This window comes from Pocillopora damicornis, chromosome 8 (assembly GCF_964200805.1).
Source record: "Pocillopora damicornis chromosome 8, jaPocDami1.2, whole genome shotgun sequence".
Lineage (NCBI taxonomy): Eukaryota > Metazoa > Cnidaria > Anthozoa > Scleractinia > Pocilloporidae > Pocillopora > Pocillopora damicornis.
Window position 1 is genome coordinate 9,941,645 of NC_142677.1, and position 23,679 is coordinate 9,965,323.

A 23,679-nucleotide genomic window follows, 5' to 3' on the forward strand; every position below is an offset into this window, starting at 1 on the left:
CTTGGGATTCATTCACCTAGCATGATGGAAACGAAATGACAGCCGCGAAAGTTAACCCAGTCAGAGGCATAGAACCTAAGTTATATGTTTGCAGGGTGGCGTTATGGTATTTTGCTAAATCATAACATGAATGCTAGGAGAGTGAAATACGTTTAACGAAGTTAATAGATCAAAAACTGATCCAAACTGAGAGGTTTATAATATTTTAATCGAACTTTAGGAACATATACAACAAACTGGAGAAACTACATCACCATTGAGAACGAACGATTATTAATTATTTTTTCCACTTTCTCAGTTTAAATTTTTCTCGGAAATATAGAAAGATACCATCGAAATAATTGAAAAAAAAAAAAAAAAGAAATACAGAGGGTCTCTTACAAAAAGGATCCTTAACAGTTTATAGTTCAATAGATAAAAACAGATTAGACACACCAACATGGTATACCCTTGGAATTACTGGGAATTAAACGAATATTTAATTTATGACCATAACTGGGGTTTTCCGAGATAATTTACATATCTACAGCTTTTCTCACATTGTTCAGTCCTATTGCTTTCTGTTTTGATGGGGGCAACCCGGAAAGAAATGACACTGACTGGACAGTGCTGACGAGTATTCGAACGTTTATGACGACTTTTAACAAGAGGGGAGCTGGATTCTTTAACTATTCTTGTAATGCAGTCGGGAAAACTTATTTTAACACTTTTCTGTTGATATCCATACACTCCCCTTATAAATAGCAACAAATGAAATACATGTATCTTGTCGTAAACTTTCGCCTTCCTTATGGAGGAGATAGACGGGGAAGCAAGTGAGCGAGCTAGCACAAATCTGATTTATTATTGATTTGGTACTCTTAATAACCGATTGTTTTCAGCTCGAGAGCTAAAAAGTACGTCCAAATGGTTGAGACAATTAGCAAAGGATAAATGCTTGCTGTAAGCAAACAAAGCGTAACATTTTTCATTCCTTTACTAAGCGCAAGAAAACTGACACTATCCCAAAAAACCCCTTGCTCGATCCTATAAAACATCGCCTCTGAGAATCTTTTTCTCAGTTAAATAAATATGTTTCGGAAATCTAATAAAAGCTACTGATGTTCCTTAAGGGCTTCACGTTTCATGGCATTGACATTGGCAACAATTTTGAGCGCAGGACCCAGCTTCATGTGCATGGCGACCACCATGTGTTCCTCACGCAGGAGCATAAGCGCCTGACCGTCAATCTCTTGCGACACAAATGAGTCCGCATACTCAGAACAACCGTTCAGGGACCTTGAGAAAAATAACAACGTGCATCACAGCAAGAAAATGAAGAATCAGATAACACGGCTATGGCTTTGAAAAACTATTCAACCGCTCTAAAGTGCTCACGTGGTTAGTTTTAAGCTAAATTAGTTAAGCTCATTGAAGAACGCCTAAGTGTTGCACCATTTTGTTTCACAAGCGGTCTCATGTTTACACGGTGAATAAAGAGGGAAAGTTCCTAAAGAAACTGTGGTGTTGCGTCGATGCGGGGTTTTAAAAGATGATTTGGTGTTTCATCTGAGTTCATAACGTAAATTAGCCAACGTAAAGAGTTTCTAAAGCTGACGTTTCGAGCATTAGACCTTTGTCAAAAGTAGCGCAAGCAGACTCGTCAGGGTTTTGTCATTGAAACACGGCAACTCCGTGTTTTCGCGGCAAATCTAGTGGTGAGCGCATGCACAAATAATTGCTTCTGTCATATCCCGTCCTTATATCTAAGAATTTTTTAGTTTCCAAGTCGCTCAGAGCAACTTCTTGTGGTCTTGAAGCTTGCGTCCAAGACTAAACTTTAAAAATGGTGTCTAATTAGAGAAAATGGAGTAACAATGACTTCCAGCTTGGAAACACCATAAAAAAATCAAGTCAACAAGCAGGACACATTGCTCATTTATTTGGGTCGATCGGCTGTTGCCATTTGTCTTCTCTCTCACTGTCAACGTTTCATATGGTTTAGTCTTTGCTGAACTTTCGGACTTTAGAGTCAGTAAAACTTATCGTAAGCGATGGTAGGGCTAGTTTGGTAAAAATTTAAGTGGCGAACATTTATTACCACATCAATCAATATTTTTGTGCTAGATAATACCATTTTAACAGTTAATACTCACTTTACGAAGGCAGCCACTTCTTCTACATTCCACTTGGCGGCTTCAACATGTTCATACAACCACAGGGGTTCCACATCGCTGCGAGTCCAGTCAAAGTTTAGTGGGTGGACTGTGTCTGTTTTAATGGTAAGGGAAATGAAATGAAATGATATTAGCCCGGAACCACTAGGGACGGAATAGTTGATAATTAACACCAACCGTTGACAGTTATGATTGTAGATGACTTTTATGACATGTTAAAGAGGTCAGTACCAAAAAAAAAAAAAAAAAAAGGAGACTCTCTTCAACCTTCGTGGTTCACAAGCCTTAAGTTATTTAATTTTTAATTTAATTTTTTTTCATGCTGTACGCAATTTGCTCACAAATCAATTTGATTGCTCTCACTATTTTTCAAGAAGACATAATAGTATGTTTTAGCATTCCCAAACGTGCTCCAAATTCTAATTCCTTTATCAGCTAGAAACATAGACCAAACAATTATGTCTCGGTGACCCTGAGTCAGCGCAAGAAGGACAATCAAAGTATTCTTTGATGAGGTCGAAAGCATATGATCTTGACCAGGGGTTCGTTTCTCGAAAGTCCCAGTAACTTTTCAGACCCGAAGTAATATCTTTAAATCTAATTCTAAGGAAGAATTATCCATTTTTAGCTCAAAAAGCAGATAATTCTGTTTCGTGTCCTGATGTCTATTGTTTAAATTTCAAAAATTTCAATATCTTGATCTTGAACGAAAAATGGCAAACAAAAAGTACGTTTTTGGGCCCGCAAACTTACCGGGTATTTCGAGAAACGAGCCCCTACACGTCACGGTTCTTTTTGACTCTTTGCCACCCACACCCATAATAATTATTTCACTCTACTTCGATCTTCTTAAATTTTTATTGAAAACTTTGTTTTTGTCGCTAATTACACTTTCATCACAGTTATTCCGCTCGGTCGCCAATGGTTACAAGTTGATGTGACAATGGCTGACTGGGCAATTTTAATGTGGTATCCCAAAAAACTCGTCATATTAAACAGAAAGGGATATTAGTGAATAAGAAGTTGCCAAATATCGCCTTAATATATAATCTATCTCAAGCCTCAGTTATCTTAACAAAAAAAATCATTTTATTGTCAATGATGACCAAAGACGCTTTGAAAATAAAACAGCATCAAGCGTGTTCTCGTTCTTTTACACTGAAGCACTTGACAAACAAAGTATTTTAACATCATATTTGAATAATTTTCTGCGCATTTAAACTGTTTTATGTCTTATTCGTTCCTGGTAAGACCATCTTCGGGGAGAAGGCTACTATCATTAAATAATCCGAGAGTACATTATTCACCAGTCTAAAAGTAGGACTAAAAACGGCAACGTTACACAATTTGTAGGCATTTTCGGCCTGTCTCCTTATATCGTTACATTTTAAATGGAAAATAATTAAAATCCTTTAATATGCAACTTGACGGCTGAATTGACAAAAATCGAACAAGTAAACACTGTCAAACAGTCGGGCACACTCTTCACACACCTTCACCACCGTGACGCTAGCCGCCACAAACTAGACACAGGTTTCACTCTTGACACGAATCACGCACCCTAAGCAAATTTCAAGCCCGCCTAACTAGCTACGGAAGGAAGTAAATCTGACCAAAGCATTTTCGTCGTTTACTTTAAATGAGGGCACAGCAAACAACTGACGCAGATAAATGGTCAAGTAATATTCACCTGTTTGATCTCCCTCTTCGGTTTTTTTCGACTCACCATCCGGGCCGTTTCGAGGAATCTCTGCTTTCGCCTTAGACTTTCGATCTGACATTTCATTTCCCATCTTTGAAATGTTACTTTTTCTTTCTTAAGCTACCTCGGTGGCTTCGTTAACCTTACAATGCACCCGTCGTTATGATATTTGGAAGCCAGGATCACAATAGTTTTATTGTACCGTTCATGAATAACTCAGACGAAACAGAGAAATGGCATTCCAACTAACATCGATACATTTCCGTGGATACGAAAAAAAAGGAGCATATTTACTAAACCATTCTCAAGTCTCAAGTTAATAGTGGAATACTGGTTATGTCATGATAGCATCGTTAAAAGCAAATTAAATCTCGCACAAGCAATAACAAATGTTTGGAGTTTCAAACAAGAATCGAAGATTATGCAAGATACCTTTTTCACAGGTTAAAATATGCGCAAAATCAATTTTTTTTAATGGAGAAAACTTGGGGAAGATGAGCATATTTTGAATCAGTACTTTTTTGCAGCGCTGGTTAAAATAGATTCCTGATGAGTCACTAAAGAGAGCAGAGCACTTCTTACAATAATAACAACAGACTGCTAAACGGTTATGCATTCGAGAATTCACTGGGCAAATGTATCGCTGCGCAACTTTATTAATGAGCTTCACCCAGTTTTCGTTTATATCAACACCGACACACTAAAAAATTAACAGCATTCTTAACACTCGAACACACAGAGAGCTAATTAACCGTTCCACCAACTTCGAAGGTCGAGCAATGAGAAATAAATGAAAAGCAACCGCGCGAAAACTGTGGGCGAGAAGACTAGGTAAATTCAGCGTGTTTGACCTTCGACCATGGCTGTGTTTAGTATATTCCACACAAGAGAGTGGTACACGCAGGCTAAAATCCAAAGAGATATAGCTCCATGGCTAACGCCATTGCAGAGCGTTTAAAAACATTCCTTCGCAATTTGTTTTAATTCTATTTTTCTCCAGCCAATCTGTATGGAAGGGAGTGTGCATATAGGCTACGCCATCAAGCTTTAATTAACATTAACTTGAAAAACCTCTTCAGTGACGTTCTCTAATTACACTGCGAGTGACACAAATTATTGAAAGAAAGAGGAAAAAGGCTTTACTCACCAAACTCATTTACTTGAATTGAGGCATCCACCATATATGGACCTGCCTGCTGTTCATAATACTATAAATAAAGCAGCACAGAATATCACTTATTCAAACATATCACACAGGGTAGTTGTTGTGGATAGTAACATGAACACCCTTATCAATTTCGCTTTGCAGTAAGAAAACAGGCTTCAAACTTTTTTAACCTTGTCAAATTCCTTGACTTTCGCTGACTTTGTCCTAGGATTGAATCTTTTATTGAATGTTGAATCTTTTTCAAATTATGCAAAACCATCATTTGTTCAAGGAAGTTCTTTTAATCTTGTTCTCATAAAAATACTATCAATGATAGTCTCTCTCCCCCCCTCCCCCCCCCCCCAAGAAAAAAATATTAACAAGTGCAGACCCTCAAGAAAAATCTACATATGTTTAAGGAAAGCTACTTCAGATGTATATTTTGCAAGACTGAATTGGTGAAACGATAAACATTTAACAACATATTCAACAACTTCCCTCAGAGCAAAGTAGATCTATTAACGTCAACTATAAAAGGTTCACTTGACACATGCATAAGATTGTTAAGAAGAAACTTAACCCTTTCACTCCCAAGATCTAGTTAATAATTCTCCTTACTATCTGCCATACAATTCTTATGATGTTAGTTCAGAGAATTTGGTATTGGATCAACTATAATCCCATAATTGATATTCTTCTCTATTCTCATCACCTGCCTGCTTGATATTGTATTGATATTGTAAGGAGAAATTCTGTCTTGGTCACTTGTGGCAGTGAAAGGGTTAAGGACTTTAAATGGCATGAGAAATTTAGACATGGTCAAGTTATTTATTAAGGAATAGTGTGACACAGAGAACATCTTTAAAGAAATTTAGTTTAGTTAATGATTCCTCATTTATGCTCTTCTCAGAGTGTGCACAGGATAGAGTTCAAATTTTTACAAGAACAATTTTTTAATGCTGCTTTGGATGCATATGTTTCAATAAATTTCCTATTTGGAATGGATCTTAGCCTTAGTGACAAGGGAAGTAACAAAGTGAATGGGTGGTGAGTGATTTTGACCACAAAAATCACTTGAACTCACCATGGGTAAGGAATATGACAACTTTCTATGATCTGAGTTTGCACTGGAGTGTCGTCCACCCTGGCTACGAGCATGAAATGCTACCATTTTACGTGAGCAGCTTACACTATATCTTCTTGCACATGACGTTGAGCAGAACCTCTTTGGTCCTCGGTGATGATTCACTTCTGTGAGGCACCCGCACTGTTCACAGTGTCCAATGTTAGAATCTTCTACAAACACGTCATTAAAAGCTTCGTCATTACTTGATGGGCTCTCAGCTAAATAAAGACAAGAGGAGGAGGAAAATTTCAAGGTGATTGGTAACAGTTAACAGAATTTACTTTTTGGAAAAAAAACTGAATTTCATATAACAATTGTTAAAGTTTGCCACTGAACACTAAAAAAGTAGTCACAAGTGAATGTCTTTTTATTAGCAAAGAGGATTTAACATAACTTTGAAGTACATAAAGAAACAAGATCACTTTTAGTGTTGGGTTTACCAAAGGGTAGGGCCCAACTGCCATTTAGAAGGCATGTGTTTGAATCCTGTCCAAGCCTGAATTTTCTAGGATTCTTTTTGGCAATTGCTTAAATTATAGTAAACCTAGGAAGATCATTTCTTTGCTTAAAAGTGTGCTTAGGTAACAACCAAGAAATCCTAGAAACATAAGGTCAAAGAAGAGTTTAAAAAATTAGAATATTATTCTCAATGTGTGCTTTAAAAGAAATTTGGCATTCAATTATGAATGTTTATTTAGAAACTGTAAGGGATGCTAGGGGTTGAGGCAAAGTTTTAAAAGGAATTTAAAAAGCCAGCCTAGAAATTCTGGAGGGGCTGATTTGGGGGCTAAAACCAAAAATCTACTGTGAGAGGGATACTGATATTTCATGGAAAAATGCCATGATTGCAAAAGGGTTACAAAATATATATATTTTTCACCCAATAGACACTAAGTTTAGACATACCCTCAAATCCAGCTTCCATATCAATGTCTCCATTCTCATAATTTTGATTGCCATTCAGCTGGTTTTGATTAATTTCTTCCACGTCATCTCCAGACTAGATAGTAAGGGTGAACAGAGTTCATGTTAACAAAATTGGTAATACTAAGACATTTCATCCTTATTGACCACTAAAATACTTCTGTGGCTCTCAACTTTCAGGATCATCGGCTGGGGCGAGTATGTAGCTCACAATTTTACATGTATTGATAAAGTATAACAAGACATTTTGTTAAGCTAACTAGACTACTGGTGTTAAGGTTCTAAAAGGAAGGCTGATCAGAAATTTTGGAAGCATTAAGTGGAATAGAGCTTATAGATTGGTTCTGGCCACACTCCACTGTGCAATTTTTAAATTACTTTTGATTCAGAGATCATGTGGGACTATCAATAGTGTGGACAGACTAATTTCTTGTTGTTGTTGGTCTGGTGAACTCCAAATCAATCAAACAAGGATTTTCCTGGAAAGGGCAGTTGTCAATGACACTAACCAATTTTCCACAAACAACCTCTGTGTTTATTATTTCCAGAGTCTACTGAGTAGTTACTGTTATGATATGCAAAAAAAACCTTCCGGACATCAACGTTTGCTTTTTCTTTCTTATGTAACTCTCAACTGTTATGTAATCACTTCGGACTACTCACGTGTCAGTTCTCGGGTTACACGGAAAACAAACATTTTTTTATAATAAGAGAGTCGCTATCGCGTTGTTGTTGTTTCGTTAGCTCTAAAGGTAACCTGCCTCTCAAGTGATTAAAGTTTGTGTTCAAAGAAGCTTACTGGACTCAGACTCACTATCTTGCTCTCTCGCGTCATAAAGGACAAAACTTGGTGTCAGAAGTGGGATCACGTTTCACGAGCTTTGTTGTTGTTGGTGGAAGTTTATTTTATATTGGTCATGACCTCGACCTCTGCTAGTCAGCAACCTTCTGGTTCATCGGCTGCTGCACCGATCTATACCACCACAGTACCGCTAGCCAAACCTCCAGATCCTCTTAATCTCGAAGACAGGTCACGTAGAGGCGATAACTGGTTACACTTTAAGAGAGCATGGCAAATCTATGAACGGGCGGCTGGGATAAGTCAAAAGGACGGCCCAGTCCGTGTTGCTCATTTTCTTAACATCGTTGGAAGAGAAGGAGTCCAATTGTTTGACACCTTTACCTTCGCTGAAGACGAAAGCGCTGACAATATTGATGACGTCCTGGCTAAATTTGAATCTCGTTGTTTGCCGCAGCGAAATCAGACGTATGAACGGTACCTCTTCAACAAGAGAGAGCAAGAACCAGGAGAAAGTGTCGATCAATATTGCACAGCACTGATGCGCCTTTCTGAACACTGTGGGTTCCTAACCCTAAGAGACAGCTTGATAAGAGACCGCCTCATCCTTGGAGTCAAGAATGATCGGTCACGCAAGAAACTTTTAGAGAAGAAAGATCTCACTTTGGATAACGCGTTGGATATCCTGCGAACACAAGAGCTAACTGATATACGCGCTTTAGACATGACAACTGAAGAAGCCAATGTGAATAGGGTAAAAGCCAAGAAAACGAAACCGCCTAAGACCCAGACTGAGGATACAACACCGCATAAACACACTTCAGGTAAGAAGCGGACTCCTCCGTGGAAGTCAAGAGGGAAAAGTTCTGGTAACCCCGACAATGTATACACACGAGAATGCAAGTTTTGTGGTACTGTTCACGAGATGAAAAAGTCAGCTTGTCCAGCAGTTGGCAAGAAATGCACCAAATGTGGCAGAGACGGACACTTTGCAAAAAAATGCCACTCTCGCTCTGTCAATCACGTACAAGATTGTGAAATCTACAGCCACAAACCCTCCCCCACATCAGCTTATGTAACGGCGTGCCTTAACAATAATGCCCAAGTACAACTTCAGATTGATACAGGTGCTTCATGTAATATTCTCCCCAAAAGTGCCTACATCCGGGCTACAGGAGACAAACAGTGTACAAACCTTGAACAGTCGTTTACAAGGCTCATCATGCACAACAAGACTGTAGTCTGGCCACTTGGTCAAATCCGCCTACTAACTGAACGGAAAGGAAGAAAATATGGAGTTCTTTATCACATTGTGAAGCAAGATTTGACACCCCTCCTCTGTCGAACGACGTGTGAAAAGATGAACCTGGTCAAAATCTTGGATGCTGACGTAAATGCGATTCACGACGAAAGAATTGACGTCTCGTCAAATGTTAGAAGTGATCCTATCCTATATGAATTTACCGATATCTTCACTGGAATTGGCTGCCTTGAAGGAACCTACTCCATTCAAGTGGACGAAGGTTTCCGCCCGGTGGTACATCCCCCTCGTAAAGTGCCAGTCCCACTTCGAGATACCCTCAAGTTAGAGCTGGATAACATGGTGAAGAGTGGTATCCTCGCCAAGGTAGTTGAACCGACATCATGGGTCTCTAGCCTTGTCATAGTGAAGAAATCTAACGGGAAAATACGAGTATGTCTGGATCCTCGAGATCTCAACCGCGCAGTGAAACGCTCGCATTATCCACTTCCAACTATTGAGGAAGTAGCAACTCGCCTTAGTGGTGCTAAAGTCTTTAGCGTGTTAGATGCCAAATGTGGATTCTGGCAGGTACAACTTGATGGAAAGAGTAGTTACTTGACAACCATGAACACACCTTTTGGTCGCTATCGATGGCTCAGAATGCCATTCGGAATAAACTCAGCCCCAGAAGTATGGCAACAACGAATGCACGAGCTAGTAGAAGGACTCGCAGGTGTTGAAGTCATCGCCGATGATTTCCTAGTTTGCGGTTTTGGAGACTCTAATGAAGCTGCAATTGCCAACCATGATCAGAATCTCAAGGCTTTCCTCAGTCGCGCAAGAGAAAGAAACCTCACTCTCAACAGCGAGAAGTTGAAACTTCGACAGTCACAAGTTCCTTTCATAGGACGCCTCCTTACAGCGGAAGGTCTAAAACCTGACCCGTCAAAGGTACAAGCTATAGTGGACTATCCAGTGCCTACCAATCTCGCTGAACTCAGAACGTTTCTGGGAATGGTGCAGTATCTGGCGAAATTCTGCCAACATCTGTCTACAGCATCACAGCCCTTAAGACAGTTGGAAAAGAAGGAAATAGAATGGCATTGGCAACACCCCCAAGATAAAGCCTTCAAGGAGATAAAAGAGCCCATCACTAAAGCCCCAGTCCTACAGTACTTTGACGTGAGTAAGAATGTCACTATACAGTGCGATGCCTCACAGTATGGCATTGGCGCAACTCTACTTCAGGAAGGACAGCCAGTTCACTACGCCAACAGGGCACTGACGTCGACAGAGCAAAATTACGCACAGATTGAGAAGGAGCTCTTAGCTGTTGTATTCTCTTGTGAGCACTTCGAGCATTACATTTATGGCAAGCACGTCACAGTCGAAACAGATCACAAGCCACTGATTGCTATACAGAAGAAGCCAATCAATACAGCTTCTAAGAGATTACAGCGTATGATGCTACGTCTTCAAAGATTTGACCTGAATCTCACTTACAAGCCAGGCAAAGAGATGTACATCGCTGACGCACTTTCTCGCGTTCTACCTAAGCAGTCAAAGGTACCAAATGCTAGCACCTCATCCTGCTATAAAGATCTAGAAACTGTCAACTTTGTTGAAGACTTATCGATATCAGAGTCGACACTTGCCAAGTTTCAAGTGGAAACGGCCAAGGATGAATCTTTACTAGCGTTGTCACAAGTCATACGCGCTGGCTGGCCTACAAAAACTTCCATGGTACCTACAAGCGCACAGCTTTTCTTCAAATACCGAGATGAAATGACGCTCCAAGATGGCCTAGTTTTCAAAGGAACGAAGATCGTTGTCCCAGAGAGCCTTCGCCGTGACATGATAGAGGAAACACACAAGTCCCATCAGGGACTCCAAGCATGCCTTCGAAGGGCCAGAGAGGTTTTCTTCTGGCCAGGAATGTCTGCACAACTCAAGAATCGTATTGATAAATGCTCTATATGCCAAAGTGTGAGACCTGAACAAGCCAGTGAACCTCTTCAGCCTCACCCAGTTCCTGACAGGCCATGGCAACGAGTTGGAACAGATTTGTTTACCTTCGAGAACCGAAACTACCTCGTATTAGTTGACTACTACAGCAACTTTATCGAGCTGGATCATCTTGCCGATACTACGTCCCAGACAGTCGTTCACAAGCTGAAGATGCATTTTTCGCGACATGGGGTACCCGATTACGTAGTTTCTGACAACGGTCCTCAGTACTCATCCTCAGAGTTCCGAAGATTTGCAGTAACGTGGAAGTTCACTCATATCACCACCTCACCACACTATCCACAAGCTAATGGGATGGCCGAAAGCGCAGTCAAAACCTGCAAGACTTTAATGAAGAAAGCTCTTCTGTCTCAATCCGATCCATATCTTGGTTTATTGGATCACCACAACACCCCCACTGCTGCGACAGGTATGTCTCCGTGCCAACGACTTTTTGGTCGCCGAACTAAGACACTTCTACCCTTCTCAGAGTCTTTACTCAAGACTGACCAAACAGTTAGTGATCTTCTCAAAAGGGATCGTGTCAAGCAAGCGAAACATTTCGACCAACATGCTAAACAACTCTCAGAACTCAAATCAGGTGACATAGTGCGCATGAAGATGCCTGGAGAAACAAAGTGGTCAAAAGCAGTTGTTTCTTCTAAAGTGGCATCTCGCAGTTACAAGGTTGAAGTCAATGGTAGATCTTACAGGCGTAATCGCAAGCAGTTGCGTTCTACCATGGAACCACTTCAAGAAACCCCCTTCAAAATGGACGAAGATGACCTGACCGTTCCAGACAATCTGCAGGAACAGGACCAACCCCCTCCAGCAAGTTCTCAAGTAGGAACATCCATGTCCCCTCCAAGATCTCAACTACCCCCAACACCTCAAACAGAGCTGAGTGCAAGACCACCTCACGAAGCTACTACAACTGAAATACGGACACGACATGGACGATTGATCAAGCCACCTAAAAAGTTTGACATTGAGTTATAGTTAAAAAAAAAAAAAAAAAAAAAGAAAAATAGGAAAAAGGCAAAGATGTTATGATATGCAAAAAAAACCTTCCGGACATCAACGTTTGCTTTTTCTTTCTTATGTAACTCTCAACTGTTATGTAATCACTTCGGACTACTCACGTGTCAGTTCTCGGGTTACACGGAAAAAAACATTTTTTTATAATAAGAGAGTCGCTATCGCGTTGTTGTTGTTTCGTTAGCTCTAAAGGTAACCTGCCTCTCAAGTGATTAAAGTTTGTGTTCAAAGAAGCTTACTGGACTCAGACTCACTATCTTGCTCTCTCGCGTCATAAAGGACAAAACTGTTACCACTGATCCCAGGTATCCTTTCAAATGATTTAAATTTCCCCACGCCTGGTAGGCCGTTAATTTCATTCCGTGGTTTCAAAAATTTGATGATGTTAAGCAAAATGATTATTGCAAGTGAGTGGGAGAAATTTGAACCAGCAACAGCCAAAATGTGAGTGTGTGACATATGCTGCTCTAAGTTGTCTTGAATTGTTCATAAGTGGCAAACTCAAGCCACATTTTCTGATGCTCTATAAATTTCACATGGTGAAGAATTCTCACTGTAAAAAAGATCTTAACCTAAATAGTGGCCACTCTTGGTTGAACAGTTTGCTATGAACTAGCTAGGGCAATGAGATCACGTTAGGTGGATTTAAATTTAGATGCCTGCATGCAAGAATGGCTTGCCAAGTGAGATGTAATTTACATCATCTGAAAGGATGTTTTGATCATTAGTATTTGACATTAGGTGGGTGTCATGTGCCCCCACTCTTCAAGCAGTTTGCTTGTTTTAACTTTTAGTTGTCATAAGTTCCTTAAAATGCTTTCTTAGTCCTGATGGTCTTTTATGATTATTTTGGTTTTGGTCTTCCTAGATGAAATGGTCTCTGTTATTACAAAATAAGATGATGCCATCATTCAAAACTGCACTGCAAGTCTATCATATCAAAGCGCCTTCAAACTTTTAATCACTTGTAAATATGTGCAAGTAATCAATGGTGTGCGTGATTTGTACTTTTTAGCACTGCAAAGTACAATTCATTGAATCAATTTTTTCAAATACGATAGATGCACAATATTAGTGGAATAGAATCAAAGAAAAGCAACCATCATATCACACGATCGTTTGGATCATTACCCTCTAAAAGAACTTGTGCAATCGGCAGACAGTTAAGATAAGATCAAGAAAACATATGTACGTATACCACAACCCTGCAGACAATGAATGTGATCATACAACACATTAGCTTCAAGACTTCACTGAACTGAAAGTCGATGTAACTCTACCTGACATGATAGAGATCGGGCTTACCGTAAAGGGATAGTTGCTTTCTTGAATGACAAATCCTTCCACAAAATGTGTTAGAATTCTCGGTGATGCACTCCGTCTAGGAACACGGCCAACTTGATCAAGGTGAAGCGTGTTCGCCACCATTTCCATAACTTTTAGAAGCGCTACATATCAGGAATGCACTCAGTTGAATAGAAATAGGGAATCAGGAACGAAATTCATCGTCAACGCAACTGTCAATATGAAAACAGACAAAGGATGTAGGTCGACAAAAGCGAAAAAACAGCAAATATGGCGACATGTGTGCATCTGAGCCTGCGGTAAAACGTGGACATAGAGAGAGTGTTTTTGTATTTACACGGGTAGGCTAGGAGCACAGATAAAATTGATCCATCTATTTCAGTTCATTTCAAATTTTCGAGTCCAAAGTGTTACTTTATGTGAAATCAATTGAATGTTTGTCTTTAAACGGTTATATCATATTGAAATATTGCTAGACATTGGAAAAATTTACATAGGTATGTAACACTCTGGGGTCCCCTATAAGTTTGCGCATTAGCCAGCATTTAACATGGTGGACGAGATGTTCGATGTTGTTGTCGTTGGATCTTGCTTTGTAGACTTGATATGTTATGTTCCTTATTTTCCAAAATTTAAGGAGACAGTAAAAGGAAATAAATTCCAATTAGACTTTGGTGGTAAAGCCGCCAATCAATGTATTATGGCTCAGAAACTTGGAGCAAAAACAACAATGATTGCAAAGATTGGAAACGATCAATTTGGGCAAGATACGATGCAGAATTTTACGAAGTTCGGAGTGAACGTTGATTTTATTTCGGTGACTGATAAAGCAGAGACAGGTCTCACAAGCATAGGTAGGACTTTTCCTTAACTTGGATCCTTTACTTTCCATATATGCACGTGCTTAGTTAATTAACCCGTCTACATCTTATGTATTCTTTCATAGCAGCCTTGTGGTCTTAATTTGTAACAGACTGCTTTGCTCGGTAAAATATTCCATTTTTGGACAATTATTGAATTATTCACGGTACACCAGATGAAGTACAGGTTTTTTTTATCCTCCTAGATAGGTTAGCCAAGGTATACACGTATGTTAATTATGCAAACTGCAACTTTCTTTTTCAAATCAAATCTGCACTTTTAAGAATGTGGCTTTTGATTAGCAGAGTGATTTAACCTTCATGTCCGTATATTACGCATGGGGTATATGAAACCTTAAAAAAGTCGTATATTTTTCTCTTTTGTCTCTGTTGTGGGGTTTGAAAGGGGTGAACTATGACAGTAATTAATTTTATTTTTCTTAAAGTGAGTTTACATTATGTATGAGAGAGTGTATCTTTTTCTCCTTTTTTCAGCTGTTAACAATGCTGGTGAGCCGGCATTTGTAAGTATGGCAGGAGCAAACAGGCATCTTATAATTGAGGACATCATGGCAGCAGAAACTGTTATTAAATCTTGTCCTGTTATGGTTTGTGATAAGGGCATACCTCTAAAGATTGCAGCAGCAGCATTGAAATATGGAAAGAGTTTAGACTGTAGAACATTATTTAATCCCTCACCAAAATTAGAGTTTGTGCCAGATGATGTTTATGTGAACACTGATGTTTTAGTTCTTAACAAGGAAGAAGGTGAAAGCTTGACAAGCATTGCAGCATGTGACTTTGAAGGAGTGAAAAATATAATTTTGGAACTTCACAAGAGGGGTACTTCACATGTAGTGCTGACACTTGGATCAGAAGGAGCTATCTCCTCTGAAATGACTCTAGAGCACAAGAGTGAGTTATCTGTTTGATTTTGTGAGAAATAGAAAATAAGCTTCATTATAATCCATAATTTTGTTTGTTTCTTTGTGTGTGATTTGTCTAAATGAATTATGTGACTGAATATGCTTCATAGCTCACAGTTTTCCTTGACCTAAACCCTCAGGAAACACTTTGCTTCTTTAAACAGATAATGTACTCAGAAAAATATACAAGTATTTTTTCAGGCCAAATGAAGGCTACTGTTTATTTGTAACCCTATACTTTGCTTGGCCTTAAGCCTGTTTAGCTCATGATTCCAGAGAAAAAAAGGGATAGAGTAATTAAATAGATAAAACAATAGCTAAGCATCCTAAGTTAAAAGAATTGGAAAATGTTCAGGAACAAAAGATAAATCTGTAAGTAATGAAATTATGTTGATGATGGACTGAAGTGTAAAGTATTCTATGCCATAGTTGACCACTTCATACTCAACCATTCCCCACTAATTCTCAGTGAAGGAATTTGTTTATTCTCTTGATTTTCATTTTATATGCAACATGTGTACTATTATTTTCAGTTCCATTAATGATACATACCAGAGCATCAACAGTTGAAGCAGTGGATACAACTGGAGCTGGGGATGCCTTAACAGGAGCATTGGCTTTCTATTTGTCATGTTATCCTCAGCTTTCATTTTCTGAAATGGTATCAAGAGCAGTACATATTGCATCAATTACCGTAACAGCTCATGGTGTACAGTCCAGTTATCCCACAAGAGACCAAATAGATGACTGGTTATTTGATGCTAATTCAAGAACATTTAAGGAGTTAGGCCTTGAATTATTGCACAATGAAGTTATAGAAGATAAAGATGTGGAAAAATGTGAACAGTCATCTGTATTATAAACCTAAACCTAACAGCTTAGGTAATTAAATTGCCATTGTAAACCCAACATTAACCCTTTCACTCCAGCAAGTGACCAAGAGAGAATTTCTCCTTACAATATTAATACAATATCAAGCAGATAAGTGATGAGAATAGAGAAGAATCTCAATTATGGGATTGTTAGAGGATCCAATACCAAATTCTCTGAACTAACATCATAAGAATTGTATGGCAGATAGTAAGGAGAATTACTAATTAGATCTTGGGAATGAAAGGGTTAACTATATCACTATCTCTGACAGACTGTCATATTCTGAAAGACTGTTTGAAAAGTAAACACATAGCTAAGAAGTAAAGCATTAAGGGAGAATATGAAGTCTATGAGAAAATCCTTGAGAGTTGGGCAACGTTTTAAAAATACTCAGGAAGCTGGACAGTTTTATTGCCTTCTTATGTCCAACATAATAAAGCACATGTAATTAATTGGCCATTTTTTCAGATACAAACTGAAAATGTGTTTTCATTGAAGTTGCAGATCCAAATTTGACAACAAGTTAATTTTTAGGTGGTATTTATTGAAATTAGTAATTTTTAATTGGGTATAGCAAGTAATCTTGAATTGCTTTGGTTTTGCTTTGCTCTCTTGTTGGCCCAGGAAACTTGGCAATGTGTCATTCTCTAAACCAATCATATTTAAGACTAAAACCAATTGCATTTGTTTATTCATATTTTCCTGTTCTTCAGGCAATTTACCTTTGTTTGCTTAGACTTCTCATTGGACCCTTGTAAAACTTTTCTTTGTTCTGTAGGCCTTTAGGATGACTTTTTCATTTTTCAGCACTTGTCGAGCAGTACTTTATTGCACATGATGTATTTTTTTCCATAGTTGTTTTTCATTTTTGCCATCAAATTTTTATGATACTCCCATACAAAATCTCTTTATGCAGTGAGGCTCAGTGAGTGCTAAGTGGATGGACAGTCACTCATTTCTGCCAACCAGCTCTTTATCTTTTGTTCCTAACCATTACCTCCATGTTGGTTTTTGGTTGTTCTTGTTTCCTCTGACCTCCACACCAATGCTATTACTCCATCTTCACTCATACTCATTCTTCCTGTTTATAAACCACCCACATCCTAAAAGTAAGCTATGTGCTTTAGGAAAGGGCTAAGGCTTGATACATTAGTGTCAGAATCTCTTTGCAGTGGCCACTCAGTGGAAAAAACTAAGTTTTCCTGTGATACCTTCTCCCTCTCCTCCCTTCCCAACACAGTATCACAGTTTCTTTAGAAACTTTCCCCCCAGATTCCAACCAGTGGTCAACATACTTAATTTTCCCAAGATGATTAAGAAGTTGTAATTTAAGCTAGTATTCATCATTAAAAAATCCCTGTCTCATCAATTATTTTATCATTTGCTTTTTCCTTTCCATTTTATTCGTATACAACTGACAGATCTTCAGAATTTTTCACTTTTTTTGACCCGATGAGTACAGTTGATGTAGGCGAGTTCAGCGAACCCTTACTCACCCCTGCCGAAGACGTGCCTTCTACTAGCACCAGCCTCTCTGCGGCTATCACACGGAACGCCTTGTAAGAAACATGTCGGAGACGAAGACTTCAATCGCGTGGCTCTTTTTGTTACTTCTATCGGGTGGAAAAGTTTATTGTGCTGCTGGTGATGACTTTACTGAAACTGTTACTCTATCAGGTGGGAAATTTCGCATGGGTAGTTCGTCTGCTGACCCCAAACGCGGAGAACTAGCGGCCAAGAGTGTTGGGGTGAAACCATTTGTGATTGATAAGTATCCTGTAACAAACGAAAATTTTCGGAAGTTTATCCGCGCCAAGAAATTCAAGACGGAAGCAGAGAAGTTTGGGTGGAGTTTTGTGTTTCGTACTTTTGTACCGGAAAAAGTGCGATCGAAGATCACACAGTCTGTCCCGGTAAGTTCTGATTTACTCTATTTCGAAACAAGTGCTAGTTGGAGAAATTTTGTACTTTCAAGAGTAAAAACTTCTGGGGGATTCCTTAGGTTAAAGTTTTCAAGAGCTACCCGTTTCGCTCTCCTGTCATTCTAAGTAGATGATTTTTTCTTTTCTAGTGAAACTAGTGGTCGGTCGACGAATAATTCTAGGAGACGTTTATCTCTTTTTTTATACTTTTGTTTATTCACGTTACTCGTACCTACTGTCGACCAGACCGTCGACTGTTAAATTATTTTTCCTCTGTGTGTTGATTTTTGCCTTCTTTTGTATCTTCTCGGTCCAAGAAAAATTTTGAATTGTATCCACGTTACATTGTGGCTGGACTTTATCAACATTTCTTTCTTGGGGAAGAGGGAATTAAGTAAAATAAAAGAAGGACCTCGGAAGTCGAGTCAGTTTATTTTACTTAGTGTCCACATTACTTTGACAATGTTCGTAGTAAGTTTCCCAATCTCTCTTAGAAGTATCTTCTAGGTAAGTCACCTCCTTCTACAAAATGTTTTGTCTAACAGAGCCTGATTGCTGGTTGTGCCCACCCATTGAAGTACACATATGCATGTTTTCCTACTCATGATAAATTTTCTTTTAGGGCGCTCCATGGTGGTTACCTGTACAGCAGGCATACTGGAGACAGGTAAGTCCATAAGATTTCTAGAGTTCTTGACTAAATATCAAACCCAATAATTCCCATAGCTAAGTTGATAAAGCATTTAACCAAAAAGTCAGGGGTTTCAAAACCTCAAAATCCTTCAATCCCATTCCTGAGACAAACATTCACCACCTTTCTTTAGCTTGTAAGTGTTGGATAAATTTGAGTGATTTGGATTTTTTTTCTGTGCCTAGCCAGGAGGTCCAGGTACCTCAATTAAAGAGAAATTGTCATATCCAGCTGTTCATATAAGCTATAATGATGCTCAGGCATATTGTGAGTGGATGGGCAAGCGGCTGCCTACAGAGGCTGAGTGGGAGTTTGCTGTTAGAGGAGGCCTCAAAGGTGTAGTAAAATTAATCATAGGGATTTGTTTTCAAGAACATAGTTAAAACTGTGGTACTGTGCCAGATAAATAGCACTTAACCACATGCACTAGCAAGTTTTGGGGTTGGTTGGGTGATGTTTGGTCAAGCATTCAAAACTATACATGGTTTTGATGTAGGAAAATCGCCATGGTATTGATCATCTCTGGGATTGAAATGTCTGGATTCTGATGATCTGCAAGTTGCAATATCTATTGACGATTTGAATTTGTGTATGGAGTTTTCTCAGCTTCATGTATGTTGCTTTCTGTGCAAAAAGAAAAAAAAAAATCACATTCTTTCTTAATTAATAGTTGACTCCTTAGCAACATCCCTTGTCCTATAACTTACTAGAGACCTGAAAAAGAAGCAAAATTATTGTAATGTTGATTCTTTGCTTGGATATACTGTGGCTGTCTCAGATTATGCATGCCACAATGGATCAGTTCCACATTTTGATAATTTGGAGAAAAAAAGTTTCAATTAAATGGTTTCACTTCAATTCATTACTCATTTAGGAAATTTTTCCTTGATAGAGAAAGAGTATCCATGGGGATCAAACTTTCAAGAGGACCGCATGAACATCTGGCAGGTGCTATTACTGTCACAATTATGATGTTGGATCTCTTATGGTATTCTGTTTATTTATGCTGCAGTCAACAGCAGTTGACTGCCAGGCCTATAAAGGACATAGTGACTTGCACAGTGTGTAAAATACATTTTTTTAAAATAACTATTTCAGAACCAGACTACTTAAATTTCAAAATTGTTTGTTACTCTCACAATTAGATTATCTAGTCATATTAAGTTTGTCCAATCAACTACACAGAACTGTAAAAGTTTCATTTTAAGAATGCATAAAACATTTTCCTTTGTACTGCAGGGAGAATTTCCTGATAAAAACTCACAGGAAGATAGTCACATTGGCATAGCTCCTGTAGATGCCTTTCCTGCACAGAACAAGTTTGGTAAGTTTATACTTGCAGTGAAATAATTACTATTTCTTTTCCATACAGTTAACTGTCTGTGAAAATTGTATAGAAGTGGCTGAAAGCTGTTTTAGATGCAGTTTACATCGATGCACTAACAAAAGTACCAATATTTTTTCTTACCAATTGTCAGAAGTATTTTTTTGTTACTTAAATAGTTAATAAGATAATCTTGCATTTTGCTGTTACTGCAACTTTCAAAGATGTAATCGAATTTGCAAACCTTATAATTCAATTAAATGCAAACAAAGTTTCAGTGCATGTGATACAGAGCTGAGCTTGTTAAATTGTGATTGTTCTTTATAACTACCTGACTTTTTCCATAGGAATGTATGATATGCTGGGTAATGCCTGGGAATGGGTGTCTGACAGATTTGAAGATAAAGGACAAGAGATAAAATATGTATTGAGAGGAGGATCATACATAGATACTGCAGATGGTAAACATAATCACAAAGTTACTGTCACTACAAGGTAATTACATTTTGCCTGGTTACCTCCTTTAATCTGCTGAAAATCTTTCAGTGACTTGGTTATGATTTGGGGATGACTTTGCAAAATGATCTTAGTGTAGGGATGAATTTAGAAGTAGTTAGAAGCTATTCAATACTCAAAAAGGATGGAAGAGAAAACAATGATCTGTCCTATTCAAATAAAGGGGTTACATTATTTCTGTGTTATGTAAAACTGCAGAGTAACACAATTCATTTCATGGCTCCCTGACCCCAAGATGTTATAACCCACAGTCCCCTCCAAAATACAGCTGTTGTAAGAAAGGTTGTTGGAAAAAGGACAAAAGTGCATGCAACAATCTTAAGAGGCATTATCTGGGTATCCAATAATAATAATAATTCATCAAACCCTTGATGCCTCAACTTCATAGTGATGTTTTATCAGATTTCCTTGAAATCCTGAGGTCAAGTAACCTTAACCTTAAACAACCCACAATACCTTTTGGGGCTATTGCATATGATTTAATGCTGTTTTTCTGACACCTATAAACAGCTATATACATATGAAATGTATACAAAAAACAGGAGCAGATAAAAATAATTCACAAGAAAAATAGATCTCACTTTATATATTATTTATATAAAGTAAACAAAGTGTAAACTACAGTAGAAAGCCAAAGCATACCTTTACAGCTCTGGAAGATCCTTGATTTTCTTGTTGTGTTTCAATTGTACACTATTTGCTTTTTTTTGTACATTCCAGGATGGGTAACACAGCAGATGCTGGCTCTGACAACATCATGTTTCGTTGTGCTCGGAGAGCCTCCAAGGATGAACTTTAATGACAAGTTTGGGGATTCAATAGACACAACCATCATGAATAGATATGTTGTTATCAGGTATTATTAAATTATTGATTAAAGAAGAAGTGATTTTTACAAAAAACAGAGATGCAACCTGTTGTATGCCTTTGTCAACCATGCTGAATATGACAAACACACTAATGTCATTAACTATCTCCATTTTGGATTTGTTGGCGTTTACATAATCATTCATCACAGAGTGGGTGTGGTGTGGAATAACAGGAAAAAAAGCAAAGCAAGACTATGACAAGTACTACAGTTGCTCTTTCAGTCACTGTCATCTTCCTTTCAGTGAATTTTGTAGGATTTCAATCAGAAGCAGCACTGGTCACTGTGACCATGACAACTTAATTATTTATGCATTGTTCATGTTGAATTAATGGCTTCTCACAATACAATGACAACAGAAGGTATAGATTATTCAAAAATACCTTGTATTGTTCATCACTGAAAATAAGAGTAGATTCCACTGAATTTTGAACTGAGTATAAATTGTGCCATTACAGAAGTGTACTTGATGTTTTAAAAGAGTAGAACAAAATAAGCACTGTTTTCATTAGAATAAAAAACCTTAAAGATGACTTTACATGTTACAAGTGCTCTGAAGTATATGGACAGAGAGATCAAAATCATAACAAATTTCTTAAAAAATTATTTACAATACTATTTTTGTAAGTTATGGTAAGACCTTAATGAGCAGACAGTACAACGGCTGTATTAGTTGAATTTGCAATGATGTCATATCTCTAACATTAGAAGAAAATGATACTTAATATAAATGAGTCTTGGAAGGGAAAAAGTCAAAGCAACAATAATCCCTTTCTGAAAGTTATTAAATAAATAATATGGAATTGCAATCTTTTTACACCAAGTCATCTTGCAGATTTTTATTTACAATGTGTCTGAGACTAGTTAGATTGCAATACCACAAAACAAATCACAAATTCACACTTAATGTACTTGGTCACTGGTTCATAAAAAGTGTATTAATTACACAACAGTCTTATTACTATTCTGTTAGTCATCATCATCTGTGTGTATAACTTCTTGGGTCCCAGCCTATAAAGAAGGACAGTTCACCATGAATAACTGAGACATTAACACAACCATAACATTGTTTGGTCAAATAATTTAAATTGTCTGAGATTCACGGTAGAACTTGTTAGATAAAAAAATTCAAACTACTCTTTTATTTCAGCACTTACTGCTAATGCTTCTTCTTGTCTTCTTTGTTCATAAATCTGTGAATTTGAAAATAAATATGATAAAGTGATAAATCTTTGCAAGGGCTAATACTAAAAATTGTACTCCATATTGTGTACATTAGTGTATGTTCAGTGTTGGTTTCTATTAATAGAAAACAGTCATTATAAAGCTAAGATAGAATTTTATTTTCATGTAGCTCCAGTGATATGATGAATAAATAAGGGTGAGAGTTACTAACCTCTTCTGCCTCTTGTCTCTCATCATCTGTGTACTCATCTTTGTCCAGCCTTTCCAGTCTTCGTAGACTGATCAGCACTTCTATGCGATAATCATCCTCATCTGACACCGGGCATTCTACAGGGATACAAATACAATCATGTATATTCTTAACAAATATTATTTGGTGACATATGTCAGATATATATCAACCTTATTATAGGAAATTAATGATGCATGTTAACAAGGTGAAGAAAACCCAAGTTACACAGAATTAATGGGATTTTCAAAAAGTTAGGATTACATGCATCAAATTAATGCAAATTTTTTTTAAAACGATCTGCATGTTACTTTTTTTTACCTGAATTTGCTGTAATACAAACATCTCAAAATACATATTTAGAGGAAAAAAACAGCAGCATTTCCAGTCATTTTTAGCATTAATAAAGTGCATTGTTAATTTCCTATAATGAGGCATTTCACAGGAAAGAGGAAAATATTAATATTATTGTGTTTGAAGACATAAAAGTAAAATATAGAAAACAGTTTTTATGTTTAAGCAGAGAAAAGATCCTTATAGATGCTAAGCAATTGTAGAAAAGGAGCTTAAATAAAGTAAGGCTGCAACAGGAGTTGAACCTGTGCCTTTCATACACTAGTAAGGTGCTACTACCAAACAAGCAATGAAGCTAAATGGTGGGTGCAAGGTAAATTTTAAAGGGTTCTTCTTATGTTGTTAAATCTCCTTTTCAAAAGTATTAAAGGGACGATGCAGTTGAGGTAGCAACGGAAGAAGGAGGCAATATCTCTGCAGCTGCACTTCACTTATCAGTGTCATTATTGAAACTAATGCATTGACTTACATGAAGTTCAGTCAC

The 23,679-nt window shown here is 37.8% G+C and overlaps 4 protein-coding genes across 8 annotated transcripts in view; 2 read left to right on the forward strand and 2 right to left on the reverse strand.

The window, feature by feature from the left end:
• Nucleotides 1–187: 187 nt before the first annotated feature.
• LOC113676945 (polyhomeotic-like protein 1) lies at nucleotides 188–17,740 on the reverse strand. Of its 4 annotated transcripts, XM_089180244.1 has the most exons (9): nucleotides 17,603–17,740; nucleotides 16,829–17,209; nucleotides 15,786–15,886; nucleotides 13,448–13,659; nucleotides 7,038–7,131; nucleotides 6,090–6,349; nucleotides 5,006–5,066; nucleotides 2,136–2,250; nucleotides 188–1,278 (listed from the first exon to the last, which is right to left on the reverse strand). In XM_089180244.1, the coding sequence occupies exons 4-9, from the start codon at nucleotides 13,574–13,576 to the stop codon at nucleotides 1,095–1,097; spliced, it is 843 nt and encodes a 280-aa protein (XP_089036370.1). In that variant the 5' UTR covers nucleotides 13,577–13,659; nucleotides 15,786–15,886; nucleotides 16,829–17,209; nucleotides 17,603–17,740; the 3' UTR covers nucleotides 188–1,094. The 4 variants fall into 4 exon arrangements, with proteins under 4 accessions (XP_089036370.1, XP_027049488.2, XP_089036371.1 ...); XM_027193687.2 differs by lacking the exon at nucleotides 17,603–17,740 and having other exon boundaries at nucleotides 6,195–6,349; nucleotides 16,829–16,949; XM_089180245.1 differs by lacking the exons at nucleotides 15,786–15,886; nucleotides 16,829–17,209; nucleotides 17,603–17,740 and having other exon boundaries at nucleotides 6,195–6,349; nucleotides 13,448–13,761.
• On the forward strand, nucleotides 13,781–16,780 carry LOC113676942 (ribokinase). The gene is made up of 3 exons (XM_027193682.2): nucleotides 13,781–14,301; nucleotides 14,803–15,222; nucleotides 15,767–16,780. The coding sequence occupies exons 1-3, from the start codon at nucleotides 13,998–14,000 to the stop codon at nucleotides 16,093–16,095; spliced, it is 1,053 nt and encodes a 350-aa protein (XP_027049483.2). The 5' UTR covers nucleotides 13,781–13,997; the 3' UTR covers nucleotides 16,096–16,780.
• LOC113676944 (inactive C-alpha-formylglycine-generating enzyme 2) lies at nucleotides 17,647–22,816 on the forward strand. Of its 2 annotated transcripts, none has more exons than XM_027193684.2 (7): nucleotides 17,647–18,019; nucleotides 18,651–18,695; nucleotides 18,905–19,055; nucleotides 19,612–19,667; nucleotides 19,959–20,043; nucleotides 20,391–20,538; nucleotides 21,280–22,816. In XM_027193684.2, the coding sequence occupies exons 1-7, from the start codon at nucleotides 17,675–17,677 to the stop codon at nucleotides 21,356–21,358; spliced, it is 909 nt and encodes a 302-aa protein (XP_027049485.2). In that variant the 5' UTR covers nucleotides 17,647–17,674; the 3' UTR covers nucleotides 21,359–22,816. The 2 variants fall into 2 exon arrangements, with proteins under 2 accessions (XP_027049485.2, XP_089036368.1); XM_089180242.1 differs by having other exon boundaries at nucleotides 17,675–18,019; nucleotides 19,594–19,667.
• Nucleotides 21,392–23,679, reverse strand: part of LOC113676943 (leucine-rich repeat-containing protein 23) — a 7,211-nt gene continuing 4,923 nt past the window's right edge. The window contains exons 9-11 of the mRNA XM_027193683.2: nucleotides 22,824–22,939; nucleotides 22,585–22,620; nucleotides 21,392–22,438 (exon numbers count right to left, since the gene is read on the reverse strand). Coding sequence (XP_027049484.1) covers nucleotides 22,397–22,438; nucleotides 22,585–22,620; nucleotides 22,824–22,939 — 194 coding nt within the window. The 3' untranslated portion in view covers nucleotides 21,392–22,396. The remainder of the gene's footprint in view (nucleotides 22,439–22,584; nucleotides 22,621–22,823; nucleotides 22,940–23,679) is intronic.